The sequence below is a fragment of the Zophobas morio genome, unplaced genomic scaffold (assembly GCF_036711695.1).
Source record: "Zophobas morio isolate AGI-343-1 ecotype UQ-CSIRO unplaced genomic scaffold, CSIRO_AGI_Zmor_V1 ptg000031l, whole genome shotgun sequence".
Lineage (NCBI taxonomy): Eukaryota > Metazoa > Arthropoda > Insecta > Coleoptera > Tenebrionidae > Zophobas > Zophobas morio.
Genome location: NW_026972136.1, coordinates 4571006 through 4585927, shown reverse-complemented (window position 1 = coordinate 4585927; position 14922 = coordinate 4571006). Strand labels below are relative to the sequence as shown.

Sequence of the window (14922 nt, the reverse complement as noted above, 5' to 3'; positions counted from 1 at the left end):
CGAAAACTGGGAATGTCAAAAATCGAAAAATGAAAATTCGAGTGACGAAAATGGAAAAATCGAGAAATTGAAATTTTAAAAATTGAAAACTGGAATATCGAAATTTCGAGTAACGAAAATGGAAAACTCGAGAAATCAAAAAATTGATAATTGGAAATTCTTAACAACGAAGAATGGAAAATTGAAAAATCCGAACATTGAAAAGGAAACAAACTGAAAATTCGAATACCGAAAACTCGAATCAAATATTCGAAAAGCGAAAATCGGAAAACCGAAATTTCGAAAACTGAAAATTTGAAAAATCGAAAACTAGACACATCATAAAATCGAAATAAGTAAAAACTTGAAAAATCGAAAAACTGAAGACTAGAAAAATGTATATATCGAAGAATTGAAAAATGAAAAATCGGAAAATCGAAAGGGAAACAAATTGAAAATTCGAATATCGAAAACTCGATGAATAAAATATTTGAAAAGCGAAAATCGAAGAACCGAAAAGTATAAAATCTAAAAATCGAAAATTAAAAAATTGAAAATCGAGCTTCGATTAATCGAAAATTCTAAAATCAAAACGTCGCAAAATGGAAAAATCGAGAAATTGAAATTTAAAAAATTGAAAACTAAAATATCGAAAAATCGAACTGAAGAATAGAAGGATTGAAGAATTGAAAAATCGCAAATCGGAAAACACACATTTAAAAATTCGAATATCGAAAAATCTAAAAAATCGGGAATCGAAAAACCGGAAAACGAAAAATTCCAAAATCGAAGTCGAAAAACGGAAAAAATGAAAAATAGAGAAATTGAAAACTAAAATATCGAAATTTCAAAAATCGAAAATTCGAAATATCGAAAATTTGTGTTATTACCTGCTAAAATAAGATCGATTTTGGCAAATGACATACCCTCTAAGAACAGAGAGGGCTAGTGGGTGGGGCTAATACCTGTTAAGACAAATTTTGGCAAATGACATATTCTCTAAGAAAACAGAGGGTGGGTGGGCGGGGCTAGTACCTGCTAAAGTAAGACCGATTTTGGCAAATGAGAGATCCCGATTCCATGCATCGAGAACTCGAGAAATCGAAAAACTGGAGAATGGAAAAGTTGAAAATTCTAGAAATCAAAAAGAAAAAAAACTCAAAAGTCTAAAAATTGAAGTCATCGTAAAATCAAAAAATCAGCACTCGAAAACGAAAATCGAAAACTCGAGAAATCAAAAAACCGAAAAGTAAAAAAGTTGTTAAATCGAAAAACTGAAGAATGGAAAATTGAAAAATTCGGACATCGAAAAGGAAACAAATTGAAAAATCGAAAATTCGAAAATCTAAAAATGCTAAAATCGAGATTTCGAACAAGTAATCGAAAAGTCGAAAAATGGAAAAATTGAAAATTAAAAAATTTTTGTATTTTATATATATATATATATATATAAAATACATAATAAACCGAAATTTGAAAAACCGAAAATTGGGAATGTGAAAAATGGGAAATTGAAATTGAAAACTAGATATGGAAAATTCGAAAAATCGAGATTACTCCTAAAATAAGATCGATTTTGTCAAATGACATACACTCTAAGAACAGAGAGGGTGGGTGGGTGGGGCTATTTCCTGCCAAAATAAGACCGATTTTGCCAAATGAGAGTTCCCGATTCGATGAATCGAGAACTGGAGAAATAAAAAAAATTGAAAAGTCGAAAAACTAGACAATCGAAAAGTTGAAAATTAAAGAAATCAAAAAGTAAAAAAATGAAGTCTAAAAATTGAAGAATGTCATTGTAAAATCGAAAAAATCAATAAATTGAAAAGTAAAAAAATTGAAAAGTCGAAAAATTGGACAATGGAGAAGTTGAAAATTCAAGAAATCACAAAGTAAAAAAAAAATAAGTCTAAAAATTGAAGAATGTCATTACAAAATCCAAAAAATCAATAAATCGAAAAGTAAAAAAATTGAAAAATCGAAAAACTGAATAATTGAAAAATTGGAAAACCGAAAACTCAAAAATCGAAAACAAAAAATCTAAAAATCAGGAATCAAAAAACCGGAAAATCAAATATTCTAAAATCGAAAAGTCGAAAAACGGAAAAAATGAAAAACAAATTGAAATTGAAAAAATTGAAAACTTAAATATCGAAAATTGGAAATGAGATAAATCGAAAATTCGGGTCATTATCTGATCAAATAAAATCGATTTTGGTAAATGAGATACCCTCTAAGAAAAGAGAGGGTGGGTGGGCGGGACTAGTATCTGCTAAGATAAGACTGATTTTGGCAAATGAGATCCTTCTAAGAAAGTAGAAGGGCGGGTTTAGTACCTGCTAAAATAAGATCGACTTTGTCAAATAACATACTCTATAAGAAAAGAGAGGGCGGGTGGGCGGGGCTAGTAGGTGTTACAATAAGAGAAAAAATAAAACACTAAAATCTCAAAAAAAAATTTCAAGTTCATCCAGCAACAAAACACGAGATTCCTTTAAATTTATCCGAAAATAAAACACCAGGGAATGTAGTTTTGAAAACGTTTGACAATTTTTGATATGTCAAACATTTTTAACTGCTTACTCGATTTTTGCTTATTTGTACCGTCGCTTTATATCGGGCAAACATTGTTGTCAAATGGAAGTTTATCAAGTTATTATAAAAACAACACAATCATATCTTTGTACATTCTAACTGAAATGGTAATTAAACATGGTCATGGGCGAGAGAAATTAACTAAAAGTTTTATTACTAGTTATATTGTATTGTTGAGTTGTTAAAGTGAGACTGAATTTTTTACTATTTGTCCCAGACTGACCAGTTGATCGTTAAGACCGTAGCGGAGAGTTAATCCGCCATTTTCTAGACACCCGGTATATCCATCATTTTGACGTCCCCATACGGACGCCACATTGTTTGCTCTTTCTACATCCCCACACAGTAAACCAGGTAAATTGTGATAACAAGGAATATCAAGGCTGGTCACTTAAATACAGGGCGACACATCCAAACAATCAATCATAATTTAACTTTATTTAAAAACTCATTACGGTAAAAAAAATACATCAAAACACCGAACCAAATATATTTTACATCGGATATTTAGTCAAATCAACGGTCAAAACCTGACTTACTAAACAATCCGCTGGCTGCGGGCAGATCCCGATCAACGAATCGGCATGCGAGTAAAACTCCTCCTTCAACGAAATAACAATAGTCTGCAGCGACTCCGTTTTCTCCCTTATATATTTGGCAACTTTCCCGATGTTGGTATTATCCAAAGCCGCATCAACTTCATCCAGCACGAAAAACGGCGCCGGCTGGTAGCTATGTATGGCAAACAGTAGTGCCAACGCAGCCACCGTTTTCTCCCCTCCCGACAAGTTCGACATCGGCTGGAACCTCTTCCCCGGCGCCACGCAGTTATAATTAATCCCGTCCAAATAGGGCTCCTCGGGGTTCTCCGCGCCCAAGAACGCCTGCGCAGACTGGTTCTGCGCAAGCGCCTTATAAATGTTGTCGATCTCGTTCGACACGTGGTCGAAGCACCTCGTGAACCTCTCGTATCTCTGCTGCTTGATCCTCTCGAACGCCGCTTTGGCTTTCTTGTTTTGTTTGCGTAGGTTCTCGAACTCCTCGTTGGTCGATTGGAGCTTGCCTTGGGCCAGTTCGAGTTTCTGGATGGCGCGCATGTTGGGGGCCTGGATTTTGGTCAGGGTGTCCTGGAGGCTCTTGATGGAGTTGAGGAGCTTGTCGGCCATTTTCTTGATTTCGTCTTTCTCCTCGAGGTCTTTTAGGTTGTCGGATAAGACGTTGTAGTCGATTTTGATTCGGGCTTCTTTTTCGTATTGCTGGACTGTGCTGCTCGTGTCGCCTGAGGAGCTCTGGGATGGGTCGGAGGCCACGATGTCTTCCATGTTGCCGACGATCATGGGAATGGCGATGTCGTCCATCTTGCAAATAATAAAATAATTTAATTATGGTTTTCGTTAAAAAAATCTAAGTTCTTAATTCTACTTAGTTCTTTATAACTACGAATAACACAGAGAAAACTATATTCTATTGTTTTCGAAATATCCAATAAATATTGCAAAATGTTGCGATTCTGGAAAAATAGTAGAAATTTTCGGAAAAATTTAGTCAGGAAACACTTCTAAAGGTTGAAATCAACAAAGGAATCCCCTTTGATAATTCTCAAAACTGCTCGAAAAACTCATTAATAATTCTGGCAGTTTGGATATTTGGATTCAAATTAAAATTTTGAAAAATGTCCAAGAACTACCAGATTTCATTTTGGCGATTCTAGAAAAATTATTTCTAAAGGTCGGCATCAATAAAAGAATCTCCTTTAGTAATTATAGAAGGTCCTCGAGAAAAAGTCAAAAATTTAATTTTATTGAAAAATTGTGTTTTTAGCTGAGGTGCCTAAAAATTCACACTCAAATTTTGGAATCGACGAGCTCAATCTATGAACATATTGGACTCGGACAAAGATTTTCGAAATTTCGATTTAATATGGTACCTCTAAAATATCCCAAAAATTGTACTTCATTTTGACGAATTGGGAAAAAAAGTAAATAAAATATTTCATTTTGGCGATTATATATAAAAAAAAAATCGTAGCAATTTTCGAAGATTTTTTTCTAATTTTCCAGGATGTCAATGCCAAAAAATTCACTCAACTAAAAAAAATTTTTTTTGGTGAAGTTCAAAAATTCACAAAAAAATCCGAGATACAAATTTTGGCCCGCTGATTTGAAAAATATGGTGAAAATTGGTGACCCCCGGACCAAAAATCATAGGAATTTTGGAAGAAATAAAGCCAAAAACAAGTCTTGGAGATCAAACTTGACAAAATCTTTTTGACAATTTTCGAGAATGCAAAAAATGTCAAAAATTTTACCCAACTGAAAAATTGAATTTTTGGCGAATTTGCACAAAAAAATAAAAAATTCTGAGTAAGAGATTTTCGAGAGCCGAATCGAAAAACACGGTGTATTGATGGTCTAGGACCAAGATTTTCGAAATAGTCGCCTTTAAAGTGGATTTTTAAAAATACCTATATTTTATTTTGGCGATTCTGGAAAGATCGTAGGAATTTTCGAATAAATGAAGCCGACAACAAGACTTGTACGTCAAAATTAACAAAAACTTTTTTTGACAATTTTCGTGGATTAAAAAAAATGTCAAAAATTGAATTTTTGGCGAAGTTGCAAAAAAAATTCACAAAATATTCTTATAGAAATTTTGGAGAATTGAATCGAAAAACTTGGTGCGTTAATGGTCCAGGACCAAGTTTTTCGAAAATAGTGGCTTTTAAAGTGGACTTCTTAAAATATCTCAAAATTGCCGTATTTCATTTGGTGATTCTGGAAAAATCGTAGGGATTTGCGAAGAAATGAAGCCGATAACAAGTTTTGGAGGTCAAAATTAATTATGGAATTTTTTCGGTAATTTTCGAGGTTACAAAAAAGTCAAAAACTTCACTCCATCCAAAAATTGAGTTGCCTAAAAACTAAAAAAAAATCTGAAATACAGATTTTGGCCAGCTGATTCGAAGAACATGACGCTGGTCCAACAGCAATATTTTCGAAATAGTCGGTTTTAAAGTGGATTTTGAAAAATAACTCAAAATTGCCGAATTTTAGTTTGGTGATTCTAGAAAAATCGTACGAATTTTCGAAGAAATGAAGCCGGAAGCAAGTCTTAGAGATCAAAATTAACGAAATATTTTTTTTTTACAATTTTCGACGATGGAAAAAATTACCAAAATATTCGCTCAACTGAAAAATTGAATTTTTGATGAAATTGTAAAAAATCACAAAAAATGTTGAGGCAAAGATTTTACAAAACAATAGAAAAACATGGTGTGTTAATGATTCGGGACCCAGTTTTTCGAAAATAGCAGCTTTTAAAGTGGACTTTTTAAAATATCTCAAAATTAACGTATTTTATTCATTCTGGAAAAATCGAACGAATTTTCGAAGAAATGAAGGGTAAAAAGTCTTGTAGGTCAAAATTCACAAAAACATTTTTTTTTTACAATTTTCATGGATTCTTGAATTTTTGGCGAAGCTGCAAAAAAATTCACAAAAAATTCTGAGAAATTTTGGAAAGTTGAATTGAAAAATATGATGGTCGAGGACTAGAATTTTCGAAAAAGTCAATTTTAAACTGGATTAAAAAAATCAAAATTATTGACAGACAACAAATCTTGGAGGTCAAAATTAACACAAAAAAATGACAATTTTCGAGGATGCAAAAAAATGTCAAAAATTTCACTTTCCTGAAAAATTGAATTTTTGGCAGTTGTCTAAAAATTTCAAAAAAAATCTGAGATAAATTTTGGTCAGCTGAATCGAAAAACATGAAGTGTTGATGATCCAATACCAATATCTTTGAAATAGTCAGAATTAAACTGGATTTTTAAAAATACATATCTCAAAATTGCCATATTTTATTTCGCTGATTCTGGTAAAATCGCAGGAATTTTCGAAGAAATGAAGCCGAAAACAAATCTTGGGAGGTCAAAATTAAAAACTTTTTTTTTTGACAATTTTCGTGGATGCAAAAATGAAATCAAAAATTTCATTCAACTGAAAAATTGATTTTTGGCGAAATTACAAAAAAAAAAAATCAAAAGATTCTGAGACAGATTTTGGAGAGCTGAATCCAAAAACATGGTGTGTTGATGGTCCAGGACGAAGAAGTTCGAAATAGTCCATTTTAAAGTAGATTTAAAAAAAATCCAAAATTGTTGCATTGTATTTTGTTGATTTTGGTAAAATCGTAGGAATTTTCGTAGAAATGAAGCGGAAAACAAGTCTTGGAGATCAAACTTAACAATATTTTTTTTTTGACAATTTTCGAGGATGCAAAAAAAATGTCAAAAATTTCATTCAACTGAAAAATTGAATTTTTGGCGAAGTTACAAAAAAAAAAATAAAAAAAAAAATAAAAGATTCCGTGACAGATTTTGGAGAGCTGAATTCAAAAACATAGTGTGTTGATGATCCAGGCCCATGATTGAAATAGTCAATTTTAAAGTTTTAAAGGGATTTTCCATGAAATGAAGCCGAAAACAAATCTTGGTGGTCAAAATTAATATCGGGATTTTTTAGTAATTTTCCAGGATGCAAAAAAAATCAAAAACTTCACTCCATCGAAAAATTCAATTTTTGGCTGTTGTCTAATAATTAAAAAAAATCCGAGATACAGATTTTGGCCAATTGAATCGAAAAACGTGATGTGTTGATGGCCCAATACCAAAATTTTCGAAATAGTCGGTTTTAAGGTGGATTTTAAAAAACATCTCAAAATTGCCTTATTTTATTTTGACAAACCTAGAAAAATCGTCGAAATTGTAGAAGAAATGAAAACGAAAACAAATTCTAGGAGTGAAAATTAACGAAGGAATTGAATTTTTTTTTTAGTAATTTTCGAGAATTAATAAAAAAGTCAAAAAAATTTCACTCGAATTGAAAAACTTTGGCAGTTACCTAAAAATTACAAAAAAATTCTGAAATACAGATTTTGGCGAGCTGAATCGACCCCGGCACAATATTTTCGAAATACATGGTCCGTTTTAAATTGGATTTTTAAAAATATCTCAAAATTTGCCGTATTTTATTTTGGTGATTCTGGAAAAATCGTATGAATTTTTGAAGAAATGAAGCCAAAAATAAGTTTTGAAGGTCAAAATTAGCAAAATTTTTTTACAATTTTTGAGGTTGCAAAAAATGTCAAAAATTTCTGGAAGAGATTTTGGCGAGTTGAATATCTCAAAATTGCTGCATTTTATTTTGGCGATTCTGGACAAATCGTATGAATTTTTGAAAAACTAAGCCAAAAACGAGTCTTGCGGGGTCGAAATTATCAATTTTTTTTTTAATAACTTTCGAGGATGCAAAAAAATGTCAAAAATTTCATTCAACTGGAAAATTGAATTTTTGGCGAAAAATGTGATGCAGATTTCGGCGAACTCAATCGAAAAACATGGCTGTTGGTTGTCCCAGACCAAAATCTTCGAAATAGTTGTTTTAAAGTGGATTTTGAAAAATATCTCAAAATTGTCTTATTTTATTTTGGCGGGTCTGGAAACATCGTTGAAATTTTCGAAGAAATGAAGCCGAAAATAAGTTCTGGAGGTTAAAATTAACAAAAAAATTGTTTTTAATAATTTTTCGAGGATTTTAAAAAATTCAAAAATTTCACTCGAATTGAAAAAGTGAGTTTTTGGCAAATTCAAGAGATGCAGATTTTGGCGAGCTGAATCGAAAAACATAATGTATCGTTGGTCCAATACCAAGGTTTTCAAAAGAGTCGATTTTAAAGTGGATTTTTAAAAAATACTGCAAAATTATTTTGGTAATTGTGGAAAAAAGATAGAAATTTTCGAAGAAATTAAGCCGAAAACAAGTTCTGGTGATCAAAATTTACGAAAGAATCTTTTTTTGGTATTTTCGAGATTGTTTAAAAGAAAGTCAAAAATTTGAAAACCAACTCAAAAATTGAGTTTTTGCCAAACTTACCAAATTCCACAGGAAATTGTGTTGTATAAATCTTGATTTTGAATTGAAAAACACAGGGTATCAACAGTTCTGGACCAAGATATTTGAAATATTGAAAAATATCTCAAAATCATTATTTCACATATTTTGACGACTCTGAAAAAATCGTAGAAATGTTCGAACCAATAAAGGCAAAAATAAGTTCTGGAGATCAAAATTAATAAAAGGTTTTTTTGTAACTTACTAGGGAAGCCAAAAATTTCACTCAATTAAAAACTTGCATTTTTGGGCAAGTTACTCAAAAATTGTCAAAAAATTCTGGGATACTTTTGGCGAACTGAATCGAAAAACATAACGTGTTGATGGTCCCGGACTAAGATTTTTGGAACAGTCGGTTTTAAAAACCGATATTCGAAATACTCGATTTCATCTGGCATTTCTAAAATATCTCAAAAATTGCCTTATTTTATTTTGGCGAGTCTGGAAAAATCGTAGAAATTTTCGGAGATATGAAACCAAAAACAAGTTCTGGAGGTCAACATTAACAAGAATTTTTTTTAATAATTTCTCGAGGATGATAAAAGTCAAAAATTTCACTTGAATTGAAAAATTGACTTTTTGGCAAAGTTGCCTAAAAATTTCATGGCGAGCTAAATCGAAAAACACAATTTCGAAATAGTCGGTTTTAAAGAGGATTTTTTTTAATTTCTCAAAATTTCCATATTTTATTTAAGCGATTCTGGAAAAAAGGTAGACATTTTCGAAAAAATTAAACCGAAAACAAGTTCTGGAGAGCAAAATTTACGAAAGGATCTTTTTTGGCAATTTTTGAAGGGTGTTTAAAAAAAAAAGTAAAACATTTCATACTCAATTCAGAAATTGAGTTTTTGGGAAAAATTATGGGGTATAAATTTTGATAAGTTGAATTGAAAAACACAGGTTATCAATAGTTCTGGGCCAAGATAAGCGAAATATTCGATTTCATGTAGTATTAATTATTATTATTATTTCTAAAATATTTCAAAATAATTATTTCATTTATTTTGACGATTCTGAAAAAATCGTAGAAATTTTCGCAGAAATAAAGGCGAAAATAGGTTCTGGGGCTCAAAATTAATAAACATTTTGTTTAATTTTTTGTAATTTACCAGGGAAGCCAAAAATTTCACTCAATTGAAAAATTTAATTTTAGGAGAAGTTACTCAAAAATTCACAAAAAATTCGAGGATAGAGATTTTGGCGAACTGAATCGAAAAACATAACATGTTGATGGTCTCGGATAAAGATTTTTGAAATAGTGGATCTTAAAGTGTATTTTTTAAAATATCTAAAAATGCCGTATTTTATTTATCTTGGCGATTCTGGAAAAATCGTACAAAAGAAATGAAGCCAAAAACAAGTTCTGGAGGTCAACATTAACAAGGATTTTTTTTTAACAATTTCTCGAGGATGATAAAAAAGTCAAAATTTTACTCGAATTGAAAAATTGACTTTTTGGCAAAGTTGCCTCAAAATTTCAAAACAATTTTGAGATACAGATTTTGGCGAGCTAAATCAAAAAACATAATGTGTTGAAAATTCAATACCCAGAATTTCGAAATAGTCGGTTTTAAAGAGATTTTTTTTTTAATTTCTCAAAATTTAAATATTTTATTTAAGCGATCCTGGAAAACAGGTACACATTTTCGAAGAAATTAAACCGAAAATAAGTTCTGGAGAGCAAAATTTACGAAAGGATCTTTTTTGGCAATTTTTGGAGGTTGTTTAAAAAAAATAAAAAATTTCATACTCAACTCAGAAATTGACTTTTTGGGAAAAATTATGGGGTATAAATTTTGATAAATTGAATTGGAAAACACAGGGTATCAATAGTTCTGGGCCAAGATAGTCGAAATATTCGACTTCATGCAGTATTTATCATTATTATTCTTATTTCTAAAATATTTCAAAATAAATATTTCATTTATTTTGACGATTCTGAAAAAATCGTAGAAATTTTCGAAGAAATGAAGGCGAAAATAAGTTCTGGGGATCAGAACTTCATAAACATTTTTTTTTTGTAATTTACCAGGGAAGCCAAAAATTTAACTCAATTGAAAAATTGAATTTTTGTCCGAGTTGTGGTAGCGCCTTACCTTGCACTGCATCAAAATCGCGTGCCTTTCGCTCTTCTTCCCTTCAATCTTCGTTTCCAAAGACACCACCGCCTTCTGCGCCGCTTGTACATCCTTCGCAATACTCCCCACCTCTCGCCTCGCCTTACCCAGTTCCTCTTCCATGCCATCAACTTCTTGTTTCTTATTCAACCTCTGCGCCTTCAACTGCTCCACCTGCTGCAAATCTTTATCGATCTCCTCTCGTTGCTTCGCCTCTTGTTTCCTACACGTTTCTAAACGCTCCTCCTCGTCGTTAACAGTGCGCTCCCACCGACTTACATTATCTAGAAAACCCTCATTAGTCCTGTGAAACCACACAAATATTATTTACTTTGTGTGTCGCGACTTTTCTCGAATTCTAGATTCGACGTAATTCTGTTAATTTGTTTCTGGAACTCCAATCTTTTTTGTTTTCGTTCTTCCTGCGCCCGCAACTCTCGATCTTCGTACTGCCGTATATTCCGAATGCCGATTTCTTGACAGAACTTAGAAAAGACGACGTCTTCGACGCTGTTCATCTGGAGCTTGATTTCTTCGATTTGTTGTTCTCTAGTTTGCATCGTCCGTTCAATCTCTTCAATCTTGGGCTACATGCAAATATTAAAATAATAACAAACTACAAAATCGACTTACCCCGTATTTAACCATTTCTTCGGACAGCTTGGCTAATTCGGCATCCACAGCTTTGATTTGCTTCATCTAGAACAAAATTAACAACACGAATTTACATAATAATAATAAAAAAAAATCGCCACAAACTTACAGTGCTTTCCATATCAGTTTTTGCGTATCTCAACCTCGTTTCCAAACCCCTAATTTGTGAATCTACAGTGTTCAACTCCGATTCTTTCCGTGATTTTTTCATCGCGTCTCTCAATTCTTCCGTTAACTTCTCTTTCTGCGCCTTCAATTGCGAAATGTGTTTTTCGTCCCAGCGTTTAGCTTTTCGTGCTAAATCTAAACTACCTCCGGAAATAATACCAGACTTCTGGTAGTACGTACCGTCCAGAGCTACCGCCTAAATTAAATTCAAATCAAGCTTTTTCGCCAACTTTTGTGACACACTTACGTCGTATCTACCGCCCAATTCGTAGGCCACTTTCATCGCGTCGTCCGGTGTTTCGCACACTAGCGCGTTATTGGTGGCAAAAAGCACCGCCTTAGCGACCGCTTGGGGCTCAAATTGAAGCACGTCGTACAAGAGTTTGACTCCTTTGGGTTCTGTGATGTTTCTGAGTCGTTCTTTGACAGCTTTCACTTGGAGGTAGTCCAAGGGAAGGAATGTCTCGGGGTCCAACATTTGCTCTTTTAAGTATTTGATGCACTGTCTGGCTGTGTGTTCGCTGTCGACGACGATGGCCTCCATGAATTTGCCCAAGACTTTTGTAATGGCGACGTTGTAGCGTTTGTGGATGGGTTGACATATGTTGATCATGCGATCGTACTGAAAAATGTCACAAAATTGAGATGATTTATTGAAAAAAATTGTGGAAAGTTATTTCGATAGAACTTCCCTCACCCTGAAGTACAGTTTGTTTAGTTTTTCGATTTACAATGTTTCGAATTTTCAATTTTTAATTTTTCGATTTTTTATTTTCTTTATTGTTGCAATTTTTCAATTTTATAATTTTTTGTTTTTCAATTTCAATTTTTTCAATTTTTCATTTCTTCAATTTTTCGTTAGGCTTTTTTACGTTCTTTATTTTCTCAATTTTTGGGTTTTTCAATGTCCTGATTTTATAATTTTTCTTTTTTGCAGTGTGAAATTTTTCAATTTTTATATTTGCAATCTTTCGGTTTTCGATCTTAAATTTCTCAGTGTCTCTTTGAATTTTTCGTTTCTTCAATGTTTGAATTGGATTTTAAATATGTAATAATTATATTTTCTACAATTTATCATTTTCTCAAATTTGCGATTTTAGAATTTTTCCATTTTTCAATTGTTCGATTTCATTATAACTTTTTTAATTTTTGAATTTCTCGATACTTTTTCCATTTTTTTTTTTAGCTTTTAGACTTTTTAATTTTTCCTTTTTTCAATTTAAAATTTTTCAGTTTCTCTTCCAATTTTTCATTTCTTCAATTCTTGATTTGTATTTAAAATTAAATATACAATTTTAATTATGCTTTCCACAATTTATCCCTTTCTCAATTTTGTGATTTTAGGGTTTTTCCATTTTTCAATTGTTGGATTTTAGAACTTTTTTATTTGATCTTTCAATTTTTCAATGTTACAGTTTTTCGACTTTACAACTTTGACAATTCTATGATTTTTCGATTTTACAATTTTTCGATTGAGGTTTTTTATTATTTTTTATTATTTTGAAGTTTCTGGATTTTTAGTTTTTCAATTTTTCGTTTTTTCAGTTCTTCAGTTTTGCAATTTGTGGTTTTTTCGATTTTTCAATTTTTTCGGATTTTTCAACTTTTCGAATTAAAAATGGAAAAATTGCAAAACTGTAAAACTGAAAAATCTAAGAATTGGATATCAAAAACATAGAAAATTGAAGAAACGAAAAATTGATAAATCGAGTTTTCAACTTTTAATTTTTCAATTTTCCGTTAGGGTATTTTAAGTCCTTAATTTTCTCTATTTTTCAGTTTTTCAATGTCAGTTTTTATAATTTTTCTTTTTTGCAGTGTGCAATTTTTAAATTTTTAGATTTGCAAATTTTCGGTTTTCAATTCTTCGGTTTTTGAACTTTTAGCTTTTTTAATTTTTCATTTTATCAATTTAAAATTTTTCGTTTGTTCAATTTTTGATTTACATTTTATATATGTAATAATAATTATACGTCCCACAATTTATCACTTTCTCAATTTTGCGATTTTAGAATTTTCCCATTTTTCAATTGTTCGATTTCATTAGAACTTTTTCATTCATTAGATTTTTCAATTTTTCGATTATTAATTTCTCGATACTTAATTTTTCAATTTTTCAATGTTAAGTTTATCGACATTACAATTTTGAGAATTCTATAATTTTTCGATTTTCCAATTTTTGGGTTTTCCAATTTTTCGATTCATTTTTTTTTTATTTTTAAATTTATCAATTTTTAGTTTTTCAATGTTTCAATTTTTGTTTCTTCGATCTGAAATTTTTCAATTTTCTACATTTTCGATTTTGCAATTTCTCGTTTTTCCAGTTTTTTGATTTTTCAATTTTTCGTTTTTTCAGTTCTTCAGTTTTGCAATTTGTGTTTTTTTCGATTTTTCAATTTTTTCGGATTTTTCAACTTTTCAAATTAACAACGGAAAAATTGCAAAACTGTAAAACTGAAAAATCTAAAAATTGGAAATCGCAAAAACGAAATATTTAAATTTTTCAGTTTTCCGATTTTCCATTTCTTGGATGGTTCAGTTTTTAGATTTTGAAATTTTTGGATTTGCACGAGTTTTCAACTTTTAATTTTTCAATTTTTCGTTAGAGTTTTTTACGTTCTTTATTTTTTTCAATGTTTCAGTTTTTCAATGTTCTGAATTTATAACTTTTTTTTGTTGCAGTGTGAAATTTTTCAATTTTTGGATCTGCAATTTTTCGGTTTTCAATTTATCTGTTCTTGAACTTTTATTAGACTTTTTAATTTTTCATTTACAATTTAAAATTTTTCTCTTTCAATTTTTCATTTCTTCAATTTTTGATTTGCACTTTTAATATGTTATAATAATCATACTTTCTACAATTTATTACTTTCTCAACTTTACGATTTCAGAATTTTTCCATTTTTCAGTTATTGAATTTTAGAACGTTTTCATTTATTCGATTTTTCAATGTTTCAATGTTACAGTTTTGCAATTTAACAATTTTGATAATCCTATAATTTTTCGATTTTACAATTTTTGGGTTTCTCAATTTTTCGATGCGATTTGTTTTTTCTTCTTTCCATCTATTTTTTTTTATTTATAAATTTATCGATTTTTAGTTTTTCAATGTTTCAATTCGTTTCTTCAGTTCTTCGATTCGAAATTTTTCGATTTCTACATTTTCGATTTTGCAATTTCAGTTTTTGGATTTTTCAATTTTTTCCGATTTTTCAACTTTTCGAATTAAAAATGGAAAAATTGTAAAACTGTGAAACTGAAAAATCTAAAAACTGGAAACCAAAATCATGAAAAATTCAAGAAATAAGAAATCGAAAAAACGAAATATTGTAAATTTTTCAGTTTTTCGTTATGGTTTTTTACGTTCTTTGCTTTTTCCAATTTTTTGGTTATGCAATGTTCTGATTTTATAATTTTTCAATTTTTGGATTTGCAATTTTTCGGTTTTCAATTAA

The 14922-nt window shown here is 30.7% G+C and overlaps 1 protein-coding gene across 2 annotated transcripts in view; it reads right to left on the bottom strand.

Annotated features, from left to right (window-relative positions):
- Nucleotides 1-2993: 2993 nt before the first annotated feature.
- Nucleotides 2994-14922, bottom strand: part of LOC135139529 (structural maintenance of chromosomes protein 1A) — a 26954-nt gene continuing 15025 nt past the window's right edge. Inside the window, exons 10-15 of one of the 2 annotated variants that reach the window (XM_064069804.1) lie at nucleotides 11715-12089; nucleotides 11409-11663; nucleotides 11279-11344; nucleotides 10977-11226; nucleotides 10625-10929; nucleotides 2994-3932 (exon numbers count right to left, since the gene is read on the bottom strand). In XM_064069804.1, the coding sequence (XP_063925874.1) occupies nucleotides 3069-3932; nucleotides 10625-10929; nucleotides 10977-11226; nucleotides 11279-11344; nucleotides 11409-11663; nucleotides 11715-12089 (2115 nt within the window). In that variant the 3' untranslated portion in view covers nucleotides 2994-3068. Of the gene's footprint in view, nucleotides 3933-10624; nucleotides 10930-10976; nucleotides 11233-11278; nucleotides 11345-11408; nucleotides 11664-11714; nucleotides 12090-14922 lie in introns of both variants that reach the window. The other variant, XM_064069803.1, reaches the window with a different exon arrangement.